At 45.8% G+C, this 23478-nt stretch overlaps 1 protein-coding gene across 2 annotated transcripts in view; it reads right to left on the minus strand.

Annotated features, from left to right (window-relative positions):
* The window catches only part of LOC147427699 (uncharacterized), a 78645-nt gene extending 55388 nt beyond the window's left edge, over positions 1–23257 (minus strand). The window contains exons 1-4 of one of the 2 annotated variants that reach the window (XM_086497671.1): positions 22128–23257; positions 1090–1231; positions 711–995; positions 486–638 (exon numbers count right to left, since the gene is read on the minus strand). In XM_086497671.1, coding sequence (XP_086353797.1) covers positions 486–638; positions 711–995; positions 1090–1231; positions 22128–23149 — 1602 coding nt within the window. In that variant the 5' untranslated portion in view covers positions 23150–23257. The remainder of the gene's footprint in view (positions 1–485; positions 639–710; positions 996–1089; positions 1232–22127) is intronic. The other variant, XM_086497672.1, reaches the window with a different exon arrangement.
* Between the last annotated feature and the right edge of the window lie 221 nt (positions 23258–23478).

The raw sequence follows: 23478 nt of genomic DNA on the forward strand, positions 1-23478 counted from the left end.
ATTAGATAAACTAACATGCTAATTGTAGCTTAATGTTCTTGATTACAATTGTGCATTAAAAAAATAGAAAACTATTCAAATAACGCAAAAGAATAAAAGAATTGACACCCTTATTACAGAGTACGACTCTCAAAACTGCAAAGAGTTCATAACCAGAAAAGTTTGGCATGTGAATTCACCAAATGACATGCAAATCATATGTATTAGCATAGAAACAGCACACCAGAAAATTCAAGAGAGCAGTCTAGTTGTTAGCTAAGTCACTAGGCTGCAGAATGACCAGTTTAAGCCATCAGCTCCTAAAAGATGGGACAATGGTATGCGCAAAGGTTGAAATAAAATATGAAAAATGAATATTTTCCAAGTAGAATTTCTGTCAATTCACAAAAAATCATCCACGATGCAGTTCAATTTGCTCAAAAAGTATGGAGAAAGGTAAAGAGAAATTAATCGATACATTGCTAACTACCTTAACATAGCTATACCTGATCCCCATGTTTGATATATAAAGAAGAGTCGGCTGATTTACAAGCCCACATGTGTTCCAACATTAAGCGACGGGCTGCTGTGTTCCCAGCTAGTAAATCCCAGCCAATAACAGCGGCTAAGGATGTTAATCTAGGAAAAACAGCAAGAATCTGCACAAACCCAACATGCATAATTATAGATAATTAATTTGCAGCCAAGGATGAATACATAAAAAAGCTTACATCAACTGCTTTCTGAAATTGTTGCATCTTTATTGAAGAAAGCGTTGCACCCATCACTGTATCGAACATGTGTGTTCCAGTGGTTCGAGAATAATGGAAAAGTTGCCTCAAGCCATAGCGCAGTACGGCATCTTCATTCAATCCATCATCCTTAGACACGACAATATCTTCTTCCCTCAGATGCCTGAAAGATTGATGGAGATATTGTAAAGGTGGAGGAAGAGCTGGTTCTGTGGGTGCTTTATCAGATTCTCTGTCTTCATGTAACAAGGAATCCTGTGCCGACTGCAATTGGATTTGAAAAATAAAACATTTGCCAAAGATTTCAAACCAACACAATGTGCTACTGTATCTCTGGATGTTCTGTACATGTCCTCACCTCAATTGCACACACCAGATGAGCACTTCCAGAGGCTTGAATGGCCTCATACAGTTCAAAGATTGACACCCTTGAGCTGCCATGCTTAAACACTCCAGGATCTCGACTTATGGCCTTCTTCACAAGCCCGTACAAAACATCTCTGTCAATGAAATATGGAACAAACTGTTAGCCATAGATGCACTTTGCCAGAAACCTCTTCATATGGAAGCCAGTGACTAAAGGACTGCTTTGTCTGACAAAGATCATTAAATGCTTGAACTCCTCCCAAAAAGCCCATACATCTAAAGAGAACTGGTAATGCCAGGTGTCCGCACACTGCCTCTAAATTTTAGCATGAACCATATTTTCATATACAGCAAGGAAGAGAGCAGCATCCTACATTTTCTTATCACTTGTCAACAATCCATCTTACATCCCTTCCCCAACCCCGAGAAGAATCCTTGCTGTAGAGAAAGAAATCATTCCTTGTTAGGGTCATCTCCTAGTTTTATGTCATATATTTAGGGAGTGAGGGCTTCTTTATGGCTATGTGTTGCTATTTACTATTTCTGCACAGTTCTAAGTTTATCGAATCTACTTCGTTTAAATGTGTGCGCATTTCAAATGTTGGTAACGTAGTGGATTCACAAGAAGAGGGACTATTCTGGATGTCTCTAGGGAGGTGATATAGAGCATCATACACCTTTAAGCCATCCTAGAACGATGGATAAAACTTTTGTATCATTCATGAGGAATGACTACAGCATTGCTGCAAGGCCACCTGGAACAGATACACCTCATGCGCCACATCAATGAGTGAGTCGTGACTAGAGAATCCAGTACGGGTACCCAATGGAATTGTGGTTGTGTCGCAGGTCCAATGGGATGATGCTGCTCTAGGAAGGTATACAATCATGGAGCCCGCTGCCAGCCATCACTACGAGAGGGGGAAAAGAAGGGGGGGGGGGCACAAGCATGGCATCGAGGCATTGGTCACAAGCTGAGTTAGACAATCACACGTTGTACGGCCACAAGCATGGCATCGAGGCATTAGTCCAAACATCCAGTGACCACCATCCTCTGAGATACTGCTCTTGGCCATCAAAGGCATTTCTCCAGACAACCAATGACCACCATCTTCTAAGATACTCCACTCCACATCAAGATACTCAACAAAACAGCCCTCCCTACGATCAGCCCCTTAGATATACCGGAGCAAGATATACTGGAGCACTAGCAGCTCCGCTAGAACCAGCCAGAGGTGGCAAACTCTTAACACCCCCCTCAGCTCCAAGTCTGAGTGCACACCAGTGGGGTTGCTACATGACATCTGAAAAGAGGCTCATATGTCCATGTCCAAGAAGAAAACAAGGCAAGGCACACCTCCACATGCTCTCCATTAGACGCTCGATTGAACAACTATGACTAGCGTCTACTGTGTCGACACTAATACGCTTGTATCCCATAGGGTAACACATAACCACTATGGTATACACATTGTCACAGGCTTCGGCACCCCAAGCAGAGAATCCAACACGACACACGCGATAATCACTTCAAATACTTCACAACTTTAAAATCATAGTTCAATTCGAGACGACACGGCCCGGAATAGTCCCGTGCCCAGAGGTATTGGCCCCAAAGTTTGGCGCCCCTTTCAGTATTTCTTTTATATTAACGCTTGATCAAAGTTACAACTCCAACGGGTCCTCGGCTCTCAGACTCTACGTCCAAATGCCCCACAAAATGAGGCCCTTGGGTTTCTTTTATTCTTACAAAGGGCTGCCAAAAGCAAAGCCCCAAAAGCAGTTAAACTCAAAAGCAAATTGTCCCAAAAGCAACTAGTCCTCAAAAACTGGCAAAAAGCAGCCAAATCAAATTACGGAATTCCTACAACTGCCACGCAAGCATGTCAACGCGAATTGCAGGCATCCGTACAGCTGCCACATCATCAGCATGTCAAGGCGATTTTCGGACCGTCCATATAGTCTACCATGTCATCTGCTGCTGTGTGTGTTCGGGCAGTACTGCCACGTCATCATTTTGTGACATACCCCCTTCTTGAAAGAATTGTAATCGCCCTCGATTACGCCTACAAAATCAGACATAAGCCATAAACCAGTTCTCAATAGACACTGACATGTCAGGTAAATAAGGCAAAGCACCTTAGGAAAGCTGGCCTGCTATATCCATTGGAAATCCCAAATGCCAAGTGGCAGAGTATTTCCATGGACGTTATCGTTGGTTTGCCAAATACTAGTCGGGGCAATGACGCTATTTGGGTTGTGGTCGAGAGACTCACAAAAATGGCGAAGTTTATACCAACGAAGTCGACAGTAAAAAGCCATGACTTGGCGGTTTTGTTTGTCGATCAGCTTTATAAGCTGTATGGTCTCCCAGAGGATATCATCAGGGAATCGAGATACTAAGTTCACTGGCCGATTCTGGCGAGATGTGTTTGCTCATCTTCATACGAAGTTGAGTATGTCGTCTTCTGACCATCCTGAGTCCGACGGACAAACAGAGAGGATGAATCAGGCGTTAGAGGACATGTTGAGAGCCTATGTCTCTCACACGCAATCTGATTGGGAAAGGTATCTTCCACAATTAGAGTTTGCCTATAATAGTAGCAAGCATTCTGCTACTGGATTTAGCCCCTTCATGCTGATGTATGGATTTGAGCTTAAATCCCCAATTGCTATTGGCTTAGAGAAAGTCAAGGAACACCAAGCTCGTGATTTCTTGTATGACCTGCAAGAAATGCTCAAATTGGCTAAATGTAGCAGGCTACAGTGTCACTTTCACAAGACACATTAGGACAGTTGGTCTAGGCTGGTTCACACTGGACGGACATTGGACGGACCTCTGGGGAGTGACACGTGGCAGGGTACCGACGGTGGTCTAGTGGACCTCGTGGCCAGGTCACCACATGGCTGACATTTATGAGCCGTTGGTGGCTCTTTATGGTGGTACATATGAGTAGTAGCGGTTGGTGATGTTATCATCTTCTTCACCTTTGATCTTTGTACGTAGTCGTTTAGAGTGGGTCTTTACACAGAGCACGTCTTCACCATCCCTGCACATCTGAGCCTCGACACCCCCATTGTACCTATGAGTCCTGGGCTGGAGCTGAGTGTGCTGCCACGCCAGAGTCTGTATCAGTCGTCGAGGTAGTCGAGTCATATGTTCTGGTCTGCTGTTGTGTCTTTGTGAGCTCTGTTGATGTCTATGGTTTCCTTTTCTGTTCGGTTGTTTGAGTGAGATTGTCACGCACATTGCACTGAGGACCACCCACAGTAGAGAGCACGACACATTATCCGCGCTACAGGTGCTCTCATTTTGGCGACCACGATGGGATCTCAACTGAAATCTCACTCTATGAGGTGCAAATCTTGAAGCTAGTTGGGTCTATCTAGCTTCGCCTGCCTTGGCTAGCTTCACCGACCTTGCCTTGCACTGCTCTCCTCTCCCTGGGTCCAACTATTCTAGTACTCTCTTCCCCTAGCCATCTCTCCCTGGTCCAACCTGCCCTCGTCTCTGGTCTAGACCTCCTCGACCCTGGTCTAGTCCTCCTTGTCCCTGGTCCAGCCTGGTCTAGTCACTTGCCTGGTCTAGACCCTGGTCTAGTCCTCCTCGTCCCTGGTCCAGCCCGATCTAGTCACCTGCCTGGTCTAGTAGAGTCTAGACCAGTCTTCAGCCACTTCAAGGTTTTCTTGCCCAAAGCTTGGTTGGTTTGGTGGTCGCTGCATGACCCATACAAGGCGGTCAGTCGAGCGTCAAAGCGCCCTCCTGAGTCCTCTGAAGTACTACAACAGAAGACGACCCTTGGAACCTGTTAGAAGTCCATCAACCTCATCACCCATACCTCCACATACGGCATCACCCATTCCTCCCTCCGGTTCCACATGTTCCAGATCACCTTCTCCAGTGAAGCTCTCTCCTATTCTGCTACAGCAGGCTACCGAGCAACAAGCTCAGCAAGGGGTCATGGAGCCATTGGCTAGCGTTTTGGCTAAGGTAAACATCAAGTTCCCTACATTCAAAGGTCTCTCTTCAGAAGATGCTGACAACCATGCAAGGAGGTTTGTATCTCTTTGTAGGGGTCGTGGTCTTAACAGGGAAGATGCTTATTTGGTACTCTTTCCATCCACCTTGGATGGCTTAGCAGACAAATGGTACAGCCAGTTTGCAGAGAACCATTTTTGCAACCTGGGCAGTCTTAAGGCAACAATTCTGTGTAGCTTTCAGGCCCGGTGACTACCAAGAGAAGGTGTTGGATGAGTTAGCCAACATGGTGCTCCAGCCAGAGGAGACTTTTGCAGAACTTATGACGAAAACCAAGTCTCTGGTTGCCAAGCTTCCCCAGCAACCAGGTGAATTTATGGTTAAGAAGTGGGTAGAGAAGGCGCTTCCCAAAAATTCTCAGCAAAAACTACGAGAGTCTCCGACCCGACGCCACTCTGGAAGAGTTCATCGCAGCTGCTACGAGGATAGAGGGGGCTAGGAAGCTGTTCACCAACCCCCCTCACGTAGAGACCCCCTCTGTGTTTTTGGAAAGTCCTTCTGATCCTTTAACTTCTTTACGTAGGGAACTGGAAGCCCTAAAGTTACAGCGAGCTCTTCAAGAGGAGAGGTCCTTCTCTCTTAGACAAGAGAAGCCTCCACATCATGAGGCATTGGAACAAATTAGACGCGAGCTAGAAGAGCTCAAGTGTCAGCAAGAGACTAAGGCTACGGTTTGGTGTAGCTCATGCCGCTCTCCAGGGCACCCTCCACAAGAATGCCCCCTTCGGGTTTACTGCCACTTCTGTGAAAAATCTGGACATGAGGATAAGGATTGTTACTACCTCAAGGGATTGCGAGTACTACAGCAAAGTCTTGGTCCTTCTCTTCAACAAGGGCCAGCACCTGCATCCAACATGGTTTCTCCCTGTGGCCATCCACACCATATGCCACCTTTGCTGACAGCCCCTCCTATGCAAGGTATGCAGAGCACTTTTCCCTCTCATAGCTTTTATCATACCCATGCCCCCTCACCACCTCACAGCTTCTATGCCTCCACCTCCACCTCCAACTCCATGGAGCAAGGACCACCTCATCCTTCGACTCGTCCAATGAATCGGCCCATTTTGTGCTACAGATGCGGGGAATATGGTCATTACCAAAGCAAATGCCCTCTGCCCGAAGGGTCTCCTCCCTGTCGTCATTGCCCTGATATGAAGGATCACTATAGTAAGGATTGCCCTAAAATTCGTGCATCTACGGCTTCGAACCCAAGTCAAAGCCAAACTGAGTTTGCCTTTCCCAAGCTCAATTTGATAGCGGTTAGCACTGTTTCTCAGCTGCCCCCTTCTACCCACGTGGTTACCCCTCAAATTTTGAGCCGCCGCAGTTGGCAAAGGAGCCATCAGGCGTCCTCACCCGGGCCAGAGAGCCGCTCTCGGTCTTAGCATTCCATCAAGTTCAACTCCCCCACACATCGTCACACCCGTGGATACCCTGACTGCAGCTGTTAACAAGCCATCCCCTAGTGCCATGAAAGAATCCAAATCTTTGCTCTCAGATATTGATGAAGCTTTCTTGGAAGCAGTTTCCGATCTACAGAAGATCAAAGTACCAGAGGAACAACAACAGGTAGAAAAAGCGAAGCATACAGCAGAGACAATCTTGAAGAACACTTTCCAACAAGTGTCCCTCTATGACATGTTGCGGCTAGATGAGAGTTTCAAAAGTGACACCCTTGCAGTTATTCAGTCACTTTACCATGGAGCAGGTCCTAGTGGCGGGCACCTCCCAGTGCGACCGTCAGAGTCCTATATGATAGCCAATCCTACTGCTCCACTCACTGATTATAGAAGCCCTCGCCTGACAGCGTCCGTTTTGGGTCGACAATTCTCAGGAGTGATAGTGGATGGTGGATCTGGCATCAACCTGATGCCCGAGTTCACTATGTTAGCTCTAGGTCTACAACCTACTCGCCCTGCTCCCTTCACAGTCACATTGGCCGACCAGCGGACAGTCTACCCAGTGGGCATAGTGGACAATGTGCCTCTACAGGTACAAGACTTTACTTTTAACTTGGATTTTGTTGTGGTTCGTCTTCCCCAGGTTGAGGGCGGATTTCCTTTGCTCATTGGAAGACCATGGCTGCGACACTAAAGCACTTCATGATTGGGGAAACGACGCAATGTGGATACATACTTCTGGCTCCTCGATGCAACCCATTCTCTTAGAAGGTGGTATGGATCCCGTGGTGCACCAAGTTTCTTTGTCAATGGAAACCAAACCTGAACAAGAACAGCCTACTACACCTGAAGGGTCAGATGAAGATCTGTTGGAGTGGTTAGAGGCTACCAAATCTATGCCTTGTTATGGAGTCTCTATTCACTCTTTGCATGAAGGTACACCCTCTTCTAATGTTTCCACGGTAACTAAACCCAATGAGCCACTTGAGCCTATGAAGAAGCATAGAAGCAGTAAGAAATCTCGACCACAAGAGTTCACCACCCTTCAAACATCAGCCTCAGAGATGTCTGCTGCTACGACCAGAACGAAGCTCTGCTCTGGGTCTGGCGAACTCCCTTCACAGAGCCCAGCCTGCTTGACGAATTCCTTACTCTTGATAATTATCTTGCTAATGATAGTTCGTTCTGTCCTTGGCCCTTACCTTGCTCATCATGGTCTGCTACCTCTTCTCCCTTTCCCAACTCCCAACTCATATGTGGCGGGCAACCTGTAGCAGGCTACAATGTCACTTTCACAGGACACAGTTAGGACAGTTGGTCTAGGCTCGTTCACATTGGACGGACATTGGACGGACCTCTGGGGAGTGACACATGGCAGGGTACCGACGGTGGTCTAGTGGACCTCGTGGCCAGGTCACCACATGGCTGACATTTATGAGCCGTTGGTGGCTCTTTATGGAGGTACATATGAGTAGTAGCGGTTGGTGATGTTATCATCTTCTTCACCTTTGATCTTTGTACGTAGTCGTTTAGAGTGGGTCTTTACACAGAGCACGTCTTCACCATCCCTGCACATCTGAGCCTCGACACCCCCATTGTACCTGTGAGTCCCGGGTTGGAGCTGAGTGTGCTGCCACGCCAAAGTCTGTATCAGTCGTTGACGTAGTCGAGTCATATGTTCTGGTCTGCTGTTGTGTCTTTGTGAGCTCTGTTGATGTCTATGGTTTCCTTTTCTGTTCGGTTGTTTGAGTGAGATTGTCACGCAAATTGCATTGAGGACCACCCACAGTAGAGAGGACGACACATTATCCGCCGCGCTACACTAAAGATAGTATAAGAACGGCTCGTGATCGAGTCACTACTTATGCTAATCAAAAGGGACAACGGGTCTATCTGAAGATACCCAAGGATTCCAAGACTATGCGAAAGGGAAAGCATTATAAGTTTTCAGCTAGATATTGTGGTCCATTCTTGATCACAAAGAAAATTGGCCAAGTTGCCTATAAACTGGCTCTTCCTTCAGATGTTAGTGTACATCCAGTGTTTCATGTCAGCCGCCTTAAAGTAAAATTAGGCAAAGCCGACGTTGTCGTGCCTATCGAGGAAATGTATGGCAAGATATGCAAACTGAGTATATTCCTCGGGAACCAGAGGCAGTTTTAGATCATCGTACCCGTCATTCGCGCCAAAAGGCTTATGACGAGTACTTAATTAAATGGAATGGTCAATCTGAAAGGTTTGCTACTTGGGAACCAGTTAGAGCTCTAAAAGCTCAGTATCCCCACTTCATTGATGAGAACATCAATGGTCCTTAAGGGGGGAAGTATGTTATGTCCCGCTCATAGGAGAGGGGATCCAGCCCAGACGCCGTCGGGATGGGCGTCGAGTGTCCGAGCGGATGTAGTGTGAACACGGCCAATATGGCCGGTAATTATTATAAAAAGAAGGCCAAGGCCTCATTTGCAGTTATCGACCCCCACTGGCAAAGTGTGAGTGGTTAGCCCGCGAGGCTAGGAGTGTGCAAGGTCACCTCGAGAAGGTGAGGCCGGGTGGTATGGGACGCTCGGTCTTACAGGTGCACGCCTACGTCCTCGGACGCTAGCCCCAGCACGGAAGAGCTACCGAATGGTGGCTATGGTCGGGTGGTTCGCCATACGCGTGTCTGTAAGCGGTCTGTGTAGCTGGGAGATCCACTCCCTGTGTTCGTTTCAATAAGGTTGTCAAATGTATTTTTGTTGGTTATAGATCTGAAAGCAAAGGTTACAGGTTGTACCATCCACATACAAAGCATATTTTGGTCTCACGTGATGTTGTGTTTGTGGAAGATTCTATCGAGCCTTTGCTATCATGCACTAGAGATAGTAATGTAAGCTCACAGGACATTTATGACAGTTTATTGCCTCTTTTCAGTGAAGGAAGTTCGAATGTAAATTCAAATGATACAAATGTACAGCCTATGGGGGTTTCTGAAAATGTTACAGATCAGCCTATTGCTAATGCAGATGTACATGATGTACTTGATGAGGAAAGGGCTGAAAATGAGCAGGCTAGAGGTATGCCAAAATGGCTGGTGAACACTTTGCATGACAGTAAATTGGATGCACCTTTGTCTAGTCATACTCGTCCAAGTTCTCGCCATGCCTCTTATGCATCAGATTGTTATGCTTTGGCTATGTCTAGCTTATGTGATATAGAGGAACCTCTATCTTTTGATGAAGCACAGCATTCAGAACATTGGATGGCTGCCATGCAATCAGAATATGATACACTTACAGAAAATGACACATGGACTTTATGTGATTTGCCTCCTGGCAAAAAGGCCATTGGTACAAAGTGGGTTTACAAGTTGAAATGCAAGCCGGATGGTGAGGTTGATTGCCATAACGCTCAACTTGTTGCAAAAGGCTATGCGCAGCAGAAAGGCATAGATTATGAAGAAACCTTTGCTCCCACTTATCGTATGACTACTGTTCATTTTCTACTTGCCTTGGCAGCTCATTTTGGTTGGGATGTACATCAATCCGATATTGTTACTACTTTCTTGAATGGTGAAATTTTTGAGGAAGTCTATGTAACGCAACCTCGCGGTTTTGTGAAGAAAGGACAAGAGGACAAAGTTTGCAGATGTAAGAAGGCTTTGTATGGGTTGAAGCAATCTCCTCGTGCTTGGTATGAGAAAGCTGACACTCATTTGGTCAAACAAGACTTTCGTAATAGTCCAACAGAAAGCACATTGTATGTCAAGCGTGAGGGCGATGTACTTCTCATTGTTGTTCTTTATGTGGATGATTTGCAGATCATTGGTCCCAATGAGGCACATATTGCTGAATTTAAGGCTGATTTGAATGCTACTTTCAAGATAAAAGATTTGGGGCTGTTGCATCATTACTTGGGCATACGATTTAAGCAGTGTGATGGTGGCATTGCCTTGTGTCAGAAAAGTTTACATATAGACATTGCTATGTAAGTTTGGACTTGAGGATTGCAAACCTATTGCCACTCCAATGGAAACACGTTTGAAGTTGAGTCTACATAATGCTGGTGATCTTGTTGATGTCACTCTTTACCAAACTGTTGTTGGTTGCCTCATTTATGTATGCAACACGAGGCCGGATATTCAGTTTGCAGTCTCACGAGTCAGCAGATTTATGCATAGCCCAGGGTCTAAGCATTGGCAGGCAGTCAAGAGGATTTTTTGCTACTTGAGTGACACTTTGCATCTTGGCTTGTTTTATCCCAAGGGGGGATCATTGCCACCAGATTTACATGCTTTTTCGGACTCAGATTGGGCTGGTTTATGACACACGAGCGTCCACAAGTGGTTTTTGTTTCATGCTTGGCAGTTCATGTATTTCATGGTTGAGCAAGAAGCAACCGATTGTGGCCACTTCCAGGGTCTAAGCAACCAATTGTGGCCACTCCCAGGGTCTAAGCACTGGCAGGCAGTCAAGAGGATTTTTCGCTACTTGAGTGGCACTTTGCATCTTGGCTTGTTTTATCCCAAGGGGGGATCATTGCCGCCAGATTTACATGCTTTTTCGGACTCAGATTGGGCTGGTTATTATTGACACGGGAGTGTCCAAAAGTGTTTTTTTTTTTCATGCTTGGCAGCTCATGTATTTCATGGTTGAGCAAGAAGCAATTGATTGTGGCCACTTCCAGTTGTGAGGCTGAGTACACGGCAGCCTTCACAGCTACAGTTGAATGTGTGTGGCTCAGACGCCTTATGGCTGATTTGGGTGTTGGACAAGACATTGCCAACATCATTTACACTGACAGTCAGAGCGCATTGGCAGTTGCGAGGAACTCAGTTTTTCATGCTCGCACAAAGCACATTGAGGTGCATTACCACTATGTCAGGGAGAGGCTCTCAGCAGGAGAGATCAGCTTGGCTTATGTGCCAACACAGGACAACCTTGCAGATCTTTTCACAAAGGCATTGTCTCGTGAGAAGTTCGAAGCTTTCCGCAAAGCTTTGGGCTTGCTCCCCTTTGTGAATTGATCCTGTCCTCAGGGCATGGCACTTCCCTTCTCTTCGTGCCAGCCCTCGTTCACCACATCACTCCCACGGGAGATTTGTTACCATATACATGTGGTAGTGATGTGTGTGAACACACTAGGACCGCTGGGGCATTTTTTCCCTCTTTAGGAGGTCTTTTTCCCCGTACATTGTATATACTCCCATCACTCTAGGGCTATCCATCTTTCCATTGCACACTAAGTAATACACTCTCTGTTATGTGCCTTGAGCTTCCTTCATCTTCTCCAAGCTGTGTCACGATTGTGACTATGTTAACAGCAATACATCTACTCCTAGTTGCAGATACGCGAAGTGCCATGCCAAGGAGGACCCTTGCACTTGGATGGTCACACCCCTTCGCCCAAGAGACGTGCCTCTTCGCCAAAAGCCACACTCCTTCGACGAGTGGTCACACCCCTTCCCTCTACAGGTGCGACTCTTCGCCCAATGGTTGCAGCTCTTCGCCGAAAGGATGTGTCTTTACATCTAAAGTCATGTCCCTTCACGATGAGACCTGTCTTTTCATTTGTGTCTATTCGTCTCCTATATAAGGAGCCCTTGTATCACACATTCAATCAATCAAACACAGAGTCTTCTGAGTCTTGTTTATGAGTTCAGTTCAAGTTTCTTAAGTCTTATTCATGAGTTTAAGCACTTTATTAAAAATTAGCACCTAGAATCCTTACAGTGGTATCAGAGCAAATTTTTTCCCGAGACCCGAAGGTTGTGAGCCTCTCACCCTCACCGCCCTTCTTGGAGTTGCATGGAAGCAAAAGAAAGGTGGTGGTACACAGACATCTAGGTATGAGGTAGCCCAAATTTACTTATGTTCTAGTATTATACATACTACATAAGACAAGAGACAACAGCATGGCTGTGTGGAAGCGTACCGGTCATGCTCGTGATGCTGCATGGGTCAATGCGAAAGATTGTGCCTTTTCAAGCTCCAGTGTGTACCTATTCATCTGAGTACCCTTTGGCGGAAATTCTGAAAAGCTGACTGAATTGCACCCTTTCGCCGGAGTCAATTTGCATCGCACCCTCTCCCAAGTGGCACGTCACCAAGGGGCAGCAAATTTTCCCAAGCAGCAGCCACACTGGCTGGACTTTATTTTCTACGCGCTGGCTGGGCTTTCTGACTTTACAATTGGCTGCCGTTTCACTTAGCGCTGGCTGCAAGTTACGCTACTGAATTTGCTTGCGCTGGCTAAATATTCCATGCTGGCTGGGTTTTAACACTGCAAGAGCTCTTACGCTGATGTGTTTTTACGCTGGCTGGCTGACTTTACAAGCCTTATAAATTATTATAAGTGACCAACCCGCCCCAAATTTGGGGTGACCGGCCAAAAGAGGTGACTTATTAAAAAAAATTACAACATAACGTAAGCATGGCTGGAATTTTACGATCGCTGGAGATTTACTTTAAAGTACAGTTGTCCGCCCAAATTGGGTGGCCGACCACAAGGGGGTAACTTGGGATTATTTACCCAAAGGCCACGTTTAAAAACAAAAAAAAAAAAGACCACCGAGCACAATCTCTACGTTCAATTATTCTCCAAAGCTGCCTGTGTGTTGCGCACAATTTTCGAACACGTGCAAGCCTCACACACATGGCCAATGAGACCTATGATGTGTCAGTTCCGTACCTGACTTATGTATACAAACTACCTGAAGATATTCTGCCTGAAAATCCTATTCTGCCAGAACCTGTACCAGCATCTATTCCCGAACCAATTCTTGTTCCGGACTTTCCCGCGGAAATTCCATCGCCGGTCTACTCTCCTGAACTCTTGAACCTTGCGAAATTCCCGAACTCCAGAGCGCGAACTTATTCCAGATAGATTTTCCGCTCACGAAGCACCCGTCCTAGGACCTGTTCCCGAACCCAAACCTGCACTTACTCGAGTTCCCTTTGATACGTAACCATGACGAATTCTCAGGACGGAGGTCAATCTGACAATGCCCTTACTCTTATCAAGGAGCAGATGGCCACACTTTCCATAAGTCTCGCATCACTTCACACTCGCTTGGATGAGATGCAGATGCAAAACACTTCTTGAAGTCGTCGTGCTACTTCTCGGACTACACATGCAGCATCTTCAACACCTTCTTCCGAAGCTTCAATGGACGAACCAAACGAACCAGATCCAACTGAAGAGGTAGACAATCGCGAACTTCAATTACTTTACAAAATTTTAATGCTGAACAGAAGAAGAAGCTTGATGTTAAATTGCCGGAACCATACACTGGTGGCCGCGACAAGCGCGTGTTGGACCAATGGCTATTCAAAATGGAGGTCTACTTGTCCAGCACGGACTTGGTCGAGAGTAAAAAAGTTGCACTTGCTAGTTCTCTACTCAAGGACACAGCATTTCTTTGGTGGCAACGACGGGTTGCTGATGGTAAACACACCTTCTTGGGATAAATTCCGGCGTGCTATTCACAAGGCGTTCAAACCTGCCAATGCGGATTTTCATGCCCGATCCTCTCTTCGCCGCCTGAGCCAGACAGGTTCCTTTGCCGCATACATCACAGAGTTCCAAAGGCTAACTCTGGAGATAGAGACCCTTAGTCCTTCTGATAAACTTCACAGCTTTATCGACAAACTCGAACCCAACCTGAAGGACGATCTGCACAAATATAACCTACCACCTTGGATGCTGCAATTGCCTATGTGGAGCGTCTTAGCGATAATCGGCGCCCTACACAGGATTTTCTCCTTGGTGACAGATCTTCAAACAGTGCTCGCTTTTCACAGCGCGATCGCAGAGACGGCTATTGCCAAAGTCAACAACATCAGTCTCAGTTCAGATAACAAGCAATGCAACCTTATTCAGCTTCAAGGTTCTATTCTCAAGATCCACAATCTCAAAGCAGATCTTCTTCAAATGTTCCTCCACTTGATCATGGTTAAGGACGTGATCTTTCTCAAGATCCGCATTCCAATACTCAGCAAGGCTCTTCGTCAAATGGATCTTTGACTTCAAAGAAGGAAGGATTATGTACAATTTGCGGTGGTGACCATAGATGGTATCAATGTCCAACGAAACCACATCCGTCTAATTCGTAAAAAACTCCAACGCGGAAACATCATCGAATATTGAACAACCAGATTCTGCTAAGGATAAAGGAAAATCAGTGGTCAATACGATTCGTGTCTCAGAGGATACGACTATTCTTATGAAGCATGCTCAGTGCAATTCTTCAGTTTTGGAGCCTCTCTCAAAGCAAGTTTTGAGCCTTCTTGGAACTATCAATTGTCGTTCCATCAATGTTTTGGTGGACAGCGGATGTTCTAATAATTTCGTCAGTACTCCGATAGTTCAACAGCTTGGTTTACCAACTCAAATGACAACTCACTTATATGATGTGGAATTAGAGATGGATCAATTTTGACTTGTGATCAAACAGTTCGACAGTTGCAGTTAGATATTCAAACTTATGCAAATCAATTGGATTTCGAAGTCATGCCTTTATCTTATTACGACATTATTCTTGGCCAGCATTGGTTATTCCAATATGATTCAGCAATTAGCTTTCGAGGACATACTATCAATTTGTTCAAAGATGGACGTGAATTGACTTTACACAGGCTTTCTCATGCGGAACGAGTGATTCAAGCCTCACGTGTACAAGTCAAGCGACATGATACAGTGAATTATGAAGAGAATATGATTTCCGATGCAGATGCAGATATTATTATTGATGAATTTTTTAATTCATTAACTTCTCCTCAATCAATTGATGAAGACAAAGATGATTTCAAGCAACAAGTTTTTCCAAGCGATACTTCGTTACCAGGCAAAGATACGGAGATAGTTGTAGATTCTAAGTCTGAAGACGACTATGCTTTCTTTGATTCTTTGTTGGATGATGATATGCCAATTGCAAGTCATGAAGTGACAGTTTCTGAAGATGATTTTGAAGAATTTTGGGATTCATTATTGGAAGATGATTACAGCCTCAAGCCAAAATCCTCTCCAGTGATTGCTAAAGTTGAAGTTACCCCATCTGAAGAGTACCTTGAGAAGATTTCCTCTTCCCCAAATATTTCGCAGTTACTGGAAGATTTTGAACCAGAAATCTTACATCGCATGAAGAATTTTGAAGATCAATCTCTTGTTGCAGTCAACCTGATTAAGCCAGATTCCTCTAAAAAGTCTTTGAATAATGCAATGACATGGGATTTAGCAGTCAAAGCAAAAAGGTTTCGCAAGAAGCAAAGGTTCAAGATAAAGGTTTCTGATAAATCAAAGACTGAAGATTTCGAAGATTCAATGCTTTTCCAGAGTTCTATCAGCATCAGAAGTCATTTCTTTGACACGAGCTCTCATTTTAAATGGAGGGAATGTCACGATTGTGACTATGTTAACAACAATACATCTACTCCTAGTTGCAGATACGCAAAGTGCCATGCCAAGGAGGACCCCTGCGCTTGGATGGTCACACCCCTTCGCCCAAGAGATGTGCCTCTTCGCCAAAAGCCACACTCCTTCAACGACTAGTCACACCCCTTCCCTCTATGGGTGCGACTCTTCGCCCAATGGTTGTAGCTCTTCGCCGAAAGGATGTGTCTTTACATCTAAAGTCATGTCTCTTCACCAGGAGACATGTCTTTTCATTTCTGTCTATTCGTCTCCTATATAAGGAGCCCTTGTATCACACATTCAATCAATCAAACACAAAGTCTTCTGAGTCTTGTTTCTGAGTTCAGTTCAAGTTTCTTAAGTCTTAATTATGAGTTTAAGTACTTAATTAAGGATTAGCACCTAGAATCCTTACACTGTGTGCATTTCCCTGCAACCCTTATTCCCGAGTACAGGGCAATCTTCACAGCTACGGTTGAGTGTGTATGGCTCAGACGCCTTATGGCTGATTTGGGTGTTGGATGAGACATTGCCAACATCATCTACACTGACAGTCAGAGCGCATTGGCGGTTGCCAGGAACCCAGTTTTTCATGCTCGCACAAAGCACATTGAGGTGCATTACCACTATGTCAGGGAGAGGCTCTTAGCAGGAGAGATCACCTTGGCTTATGTGCCAGCACAAGACAACCTTGCAAATCTTTTCACAAAGGCATTGTCTCGTGAGAAGTTCGAAGCTTTCCGCAAAGCTTTGGGCTTGCTTCCCTTTGTTGACCGATCCTGTCCTCAGGGCATGTTACTTCCCTTCACTCTTCGTGCCAGTCCTCGTTCACCGCATCACTCCCAGAGTGGATTTTTTACCATATACATGTGGTAGTGATGTGTGAACACACTAGGACCGCCGGGGCATTTTTTCCCTCTTTAGGAGGTTTTTTCCCCCCCGTGCATTGTATATACTCCCATCACTCTAGGGCTATCCATCTTTCCATTGCACTAAGTAGTACACTCTGTTGTGTACCTTGAGCTTCCTTCGTCTTCTCCAAGCTGTGTGCGTTTCCCTGCAACCCTAATTCCAACAAAACAAAGCAGGACACAGTCATACACCCAAATTTTGCGTGAAGGCTAATGACGTGGCACGCTATACAGAATTTCCGCGTTTTGCGCTAACATCAGCCACGTGGCAACGCTATACGGAATGCCCTTGAGGGCAGTTGCTTTTTGGACCCAGATGCTTTTAAACTCGTTGCTTTTCATGTAACTGCTTTTGGATGGGCCTAAGGCCCATCCAAACATATGTTGCGGGCTCTCTCTCTCTCTCTTATAGTAAGGCCTAAGGCCTTTAAATATGTGTTTTGCACTCTCTCTCTAGCAGTCTACCCGTGGGAGATGCACACCAAAGCCACAAACTATCTTGTCATCCTCTATCGAGCGAACCTCGAAGGTTGCCGAGGACCAAGATGACTACCAGATAAAAGCATTATCGTAGGAGCAAGAGCTAATCCACAAAACGGTGGAAACCCAGCAATGGAAACATGTCAAATACAACGGTCGCGGAGGAAAGGAATTTCTCGACCACAAGATACACACCATCAAACACGAAGAAAATAGTAAGCCCATAGCGCGGAAGTCGACTCTACCCGAGCAACGAATGCTTTGCTATTCGTGCCGTGGCCAAGAGCTAGAAAAGCATCACATGCCCTCACTCAGAAGGGAGGATCAGTTTTTGCAAGGAGGAGATGCTGCTGCAGAGTTCACCCGCAGAGAAGACGTTTGCCGGTGATGTCCATGACTGTCCCAAGTGTACCCGAAGTCGCCAAGACCCAGAGCGCGAGTTCCCTCACGAAGAAGTGCCTACGAAGCGTGTTTCCATCGCGACAAGCTCCTGCTTTTCTTGTTTTCAGCCCATAAACGTCGTAGACGGGGCTGATTTACAAGAAGGAACCCGAGAACACACCTCTTTTGTGTGTAGGATTGGAAGAGAGGATTTTCTACGTAGAGATCTCTTCCGGGGAATTGCTTTTTCGAGAACCGAGTTGCGTTACGAGCGTCGCGACTTTGAAGGTATGATTTTCATGTTATGATCTCTAAGTATTTGATCGCAGGTGTACTTCCTCTTCGTGAGGGAGTAGGAGCAGAGGAAGGCATGAGCCTCTGCAAGAGAAAAGCGCTCTGAGGAACTAGAGCCAGATCAGCCCAAGGGTTTCGTACCCAAGTTTGGGAAGTAGATCCATGGATCGGAGAGAGGTAGTCTCTTGAGTTGTGATCCGGAAGTTGAGATTCCCAAGTAAGGACTTCGCGTCCGGGAAAGCAGAGGTTGTTCTGCGAGAAGAGGACTTTGGAAACAGAGTTGGAAAAGAGAGTTGCAGGGATGTCATGCCCTGAGTCTGGAAGGTGAGACCCAGAGGCGAGAACCTTGGTTCTCAAGGATTTGGAATAAGGATCGGAAGTTCCTTGGAATAGGGTTTTGCCCTAGGAATCGGAAGCTGAGGCTTCGGGGAACCATCAAGTCTTATTCTAGAACGAACGTGGTAATACGTTCGGTTCAAGTGCTTGTATAGACTTCTCCTCAGTAATAAAGATACTATTACGGGGGGGGACCAGCCCATCTTCTGGTCCTAGTACTGTGTGGATCTTCTCACTCTCTATCTCTCTCTCTATCTATTTCTCTCTATATCCTCTGGCTTCAGTAATAAGTGATAAATCCTATTTATCCGAATGTATTTTATATTGCTATGCACTCTCGTTTGTGACAGTCGATATGACTTCTAAATAGTACTAAAGTCATAGATCGAACAGCAACACAAGCTTAGTCCATTAGTCTCAGTCGCCATGCTCTGTCTAACGGATCATCTTAAGGTGATCAGCAAACCGCATGTCGAACGCGAAATTATGTACCACATGAGAAGAAATCAAACTCATAAGTAGAGCCATGGTCCAATAATACCGTGACTATCATGCATGTAGGCCAAACATGGTATTACTCACGGGACCACTTGAGCATCGACCGGTATGAAATAAGATGCATGGAGATAGACATTGTTGTAGAAACATACCATTGCCTGCTCCAGACAATCCGTGCGCGCTACGGAAGTGGCCAATGTGGTTGGAAATTGCTTCTACTATGTTTCGGTGACTAGTGTACGCTACTAAAGTTGTGAAGATTGTAGTCTTTGGTGAAGTGGTGATACAATGGGGAGGATCCCCAATCGTGTCATCACGGGTTCTTCGTAAAGGTACAAATGTAACGTAAAGAAGACCACGAGATTGCGCAATACGAAGTGCGTATGTGATTGCAATCCAAATATGCATATTATCTACAAAAGAGCTTACAGAATCGCCAAAACCTTCGTCAAGGTCTTGGAAATCAAGTGTGTAAGCGTCCAAGGGCTTCTCGTCCATCCTCAACGTGTAACAACATTCACTCGTAACCTTTGGCACAATAAAAGCGTCATCGAGTGATCAAAAATATATCCAAGTCGTCCGCCAAGTGCGTATTGCGGCCCATTGCGCATAGGCTTGAGAAGGTTGTTCATTTCGCCCATCAAGTGCTAATGGCAGTCACTTCAAATTCTGCAAGTCTGGGGCCGGACAAGTTTGAAGAGACAATAGACGCGTGATCACAAGCAAAAACGGGACATGAGTGTAAAGAGGGAGATGGGTAGGAGAGCCGTCCAAACGATGCTCATGCGTGTGTGGAGTCGAGAGGAGACTACGTCTCCTCCATGGGTTGATGCGTGCTAGCGTCATCACTCTCGTGCGGAGAAGCATCGTGTGACCCCATGTCGAATCGGTAGAGATATACCGAAGTATGTAGTGATAGCTATCTTGGGAGACACCCAAATTATTTAGAGAAGTAGAAGGGTGGTGGGAGACAGAGATACATAGAGGTTTGCGTCTCATCCTCCCACGGTGGCATCCATGTATAGAGAGAGGCGTGTTGAGGTTTAACTACCGCAAAAGATGAAGGAAGTTTCTCGAGGAGCTTCGCACAAATAAGACAGCTCATAACGGGAAGTCTGGTCGGTGGCCGGATATTTCGTCATTTTTTAATAAAGCGGGCACTTCACACTTCATTAAACGCTGACCGGACACCCTCTTGGTTAAAAACAGTGGCCTATTTAAATGGTTCATTTTTATAAAGTAGCCAATTCACACTATATTCAAATTGTGGGCAGTCACCTTAGTAAAATCAGGTCCTCTTTAAAAAAAATTAAGTTATGTGACCTCTTAAGAAATTCACTTACATGACCTGTGTTCGAACCCGTGCCGACTGATTTCCGCCCGCATGATCACGTAGCTGGGGGCCTCAACGTGCAACACGCTCAACCGCCTTTTGACTGCGCATCCCTCCAACCGCCTTTTGACTGCATGTCCCTACCAGCACCCATGTGTTCGCCCAGTACCCGCCTCTACTACCCGCAACGTGGGCTGAGCTTTCTGCCCTCCGCCGAGTATGTGAGCAGGCCTATATGATTGACTGCCTCTACAGCACCATGGGCTGCAGTATTGAGACCTTGACTCAACTCAAAGCAGGGAATTTAGACCACACCGTGAAACAGGCCCATAGGCTCGCTAAAGGACAGTAGACTTTTAGCTTTCACGTGATCTTTACATTGTTTGACTTTACTTGAACTTTACGACACAATGGAACTTCACGAATAAACTTGAGACTGGAAATTACACTTCAAACAAACCACGGCTTGGCAGCTAGCGTGCTTCCAAGCAGACAGTGACATCGCCTTGGTGTCCATTTCGGTATTTCTTTATCCAATTGAACTTTGGAGAAATCTGTAAGTTCCTACCAGCTGTCCCACTTTTATTGGGCTGTATTCTAGCCCAATTTCGGTAGCATAGCTATCCCACTTTTATTGGGCTGAAAATAGCCTATTCTAGCCCAATTTTGGTAGTATAACCACAGTAGGAGGCTTCACAGACAAAATCCACATGACATAGGTGACTTTCCCAGCCCATTGGAGCACTTTCCTAAACCTGGCGAGAAATGACAACACGCTGAATTCTCTGTTTTTCGCCCCGAAAATGCACCCAAACACTTGTACGGCGATCCCCTAGCTTCCCCAAAGCTCTTGGGGCTATTTAGGATCAACAAGGGTCCCAAAATTGCAAAAATACATAGCAGGCTGTAATTTACTGTTTCAAGCTCCGTTTCACAAGCCGATCGCATCCGTAGCAAGCCCTCGAGCTCCCGCATCTCTAGGGCTACTTGCCCTTTGATTCGGACAAGATTTCTTGCGTGAAATGTCTCCGAACCAACCTGTACTTGCGGGGGATTAGCAATTAGCTAATCCAATACCTATGCAAGACGCTCTTGCCTCGGCAATCGCGCATGAAACCACACAATTGTACATACAGATGGATAGCCCTTGAGCTGGGCATCATGATTCTGTATTCAAAAGCAGAGAGAGGTTCACGAGAGCTAGGCAGATAACTAGGCTCGGGTTTCCTTCTGGTAGTCTATGATATTTATGGGCTGAAAACAGAAAAAAACAGCAGCTTGTTGCGATGGAAGCAACCTCCGAGGGCACTTTTTCACGATGACTTGGTCTCGGCGAGGTCTGGTGCACTTGGGGCAGCCATAGAAGTTGTTGATGGCATGGTCTTGGCAGCAGAAATCTGCAGCAGCATGTGGAATCTTCTCACGCCTAGCTTTTTCCTCTTGCAACTCTCTAGTTGACCCCAGAATTGAGGGTGCTACATTGCTTTTATAGGGGCAGGTCCGAAAGGATTAGGGGGGAAGAGGGCGCCTAGAGAGAGGGAAAGAGGGGCACCTTTCTTGGTTTTGGGGGCCTTTTTTATCTGTGGCTGCCTTGCCGATTATTACCCCCAAGTTATGTGTGCAGCAGTGTGCTACATTGCACAAACCACCCTTAAAATAGCAACGTAAAAGAGTAGAAAAAAAGTGATATGCTACATGAATGACTTTCCAACCCCTCTTAAAACAAATTGTGAGCTCTTCTTTTTGCAAGAACCATATAAAATGATAGGCATGTGATTTGCAAGCTGGTCATTCCAGTTTTGGGCACGATGTGCTGCATGACAAATTTTGGGCCTTCAGACCAATGGATTAGAAATAACCTGCAAGGCTTGAGGAGGGCGGGAGGAAAGGAGGGGGATTTTTTTTATTTTTTTTTGGCGGGGGGGAGGGGGGGGGAGGGGCGCACACGGGGTTGTGTCAAACGAAACTTACTTGTATACCTCGTTGGGGACCCCGAAATCAGTTTGTAATAGAGGCAAAAGCCTCAAACACTCTTTTGAGCTTGAATTTTTCTGCAGTATTTCCAAAAAGGCTTGCTGGACATCCCGATGAAGAACAGAATTTAATGTACAAGGTGGACCTCCAGGAGCCTTGATATAATCACTTGAGCCCTTGTCTTTCTCATGGGTGTGCTGGACTAGCTGTTTGCTCTTCACAATGTTGCAGCAAAGAGCGCTGAGTAATTCAGGTTCGCACAGAACAACCTGCTGTAGAGACTGTTTCTGCAAGAGGCTTTCTTTTTCAGCTGCCAATGGGGATGTTTCCTCGTCAAACGTATCAGCAGCTGATTCAGCATTGTAAGGTTTGTTACCTGATTCTAGATGCAATTTTGTTTGAGCAAACCAACCATCAAAGATCAGCTTCAATGACTGTAGGCCCTTCCTAATAAACTGCTGTAAAATGGAGTCATCATATTCCCGGGCTGAACCTTCGCACCTTTGAAAGCTGTTGTCCAGCAGGCAGGATATTTCAGGATCACCTATAGCAGCCTGCAACCCATCCAATGAGGATGACGATAAAGAGCTGGGTTCATCTGCCAATGTGCTTTTGGATACAAGCAAAAAGGCCTTTAATTCTATAGCCTTGATGATCTGATGCAGCAAGAAAAGAGCTTCCAGCTGGAGTCTTAACAAACGGGAATCAAGACCCCATAGCAAGCTCCCTCTCTTCTCAGATGGCAGGGATGCTTGAAGCTCCAAGACCTGTGAGAAGGCGAGCCAGGCAACATGAGCAGGAGACGAGATGCTCTTAGACCAAGAAACACCTTTAATGTCTCCCACTTCCTTGATCACTGCTTGCAAAATGGCTATGGCGATGGCAGGGTTTTTCCTCCACAAGGTCTTTACAGAAGCCCGGAACGTCTCATACTGACCTAGAAATAGATAGTTCACCGTAGCCCTAGAAAGCAGATTCTCTTCAAAGTCCATGATCTCTCTGCAAGAGACGCGCTGCATGTGATGGTGGTCAACCTCCTCCTCCTCTCCTCGACCTTCTGCGCTGCTAATTTCTTAGGACAGATGCCATGTCGGCGCCACGTGTTTGCCTTGCACAATAATAGGAGAGGAGAATTTTGAACTAGTAGTTTTTGGCCTCCATTTTAAAGGAGACGATAAGATTTGAACTTTAAACTACTGGGTAACTAGTTTTCCAACTCTTGCCTGGAAATGGCCTGGAAGCAGTCTCTTATGGAAACCCCATCCTAAAGACATCTACCATACAATGATGCATAAGAAGAATTCGTCTAGCCCCCTCAACAAGGTATGGAAAAAACAATGGTTGGAGG

The sequence above is a fragment of the Adiantum capillus-veneris genome, chromosome 23 (genome assembly GCF_014529385.1).
Source record: "Adiantum capillus-veneris isolate H3 chromosome 23, ASM1452938v2, whole genome shotgun sequence".
Classification (NCBI taxonomy): domain Eukaryota; kingdom Viridiplantae; phylum Streptophyta; class Polypodiopsida; order Polypodiales; family Pteridaceae; genus Adiantum; species Adiantum capillus-veneris.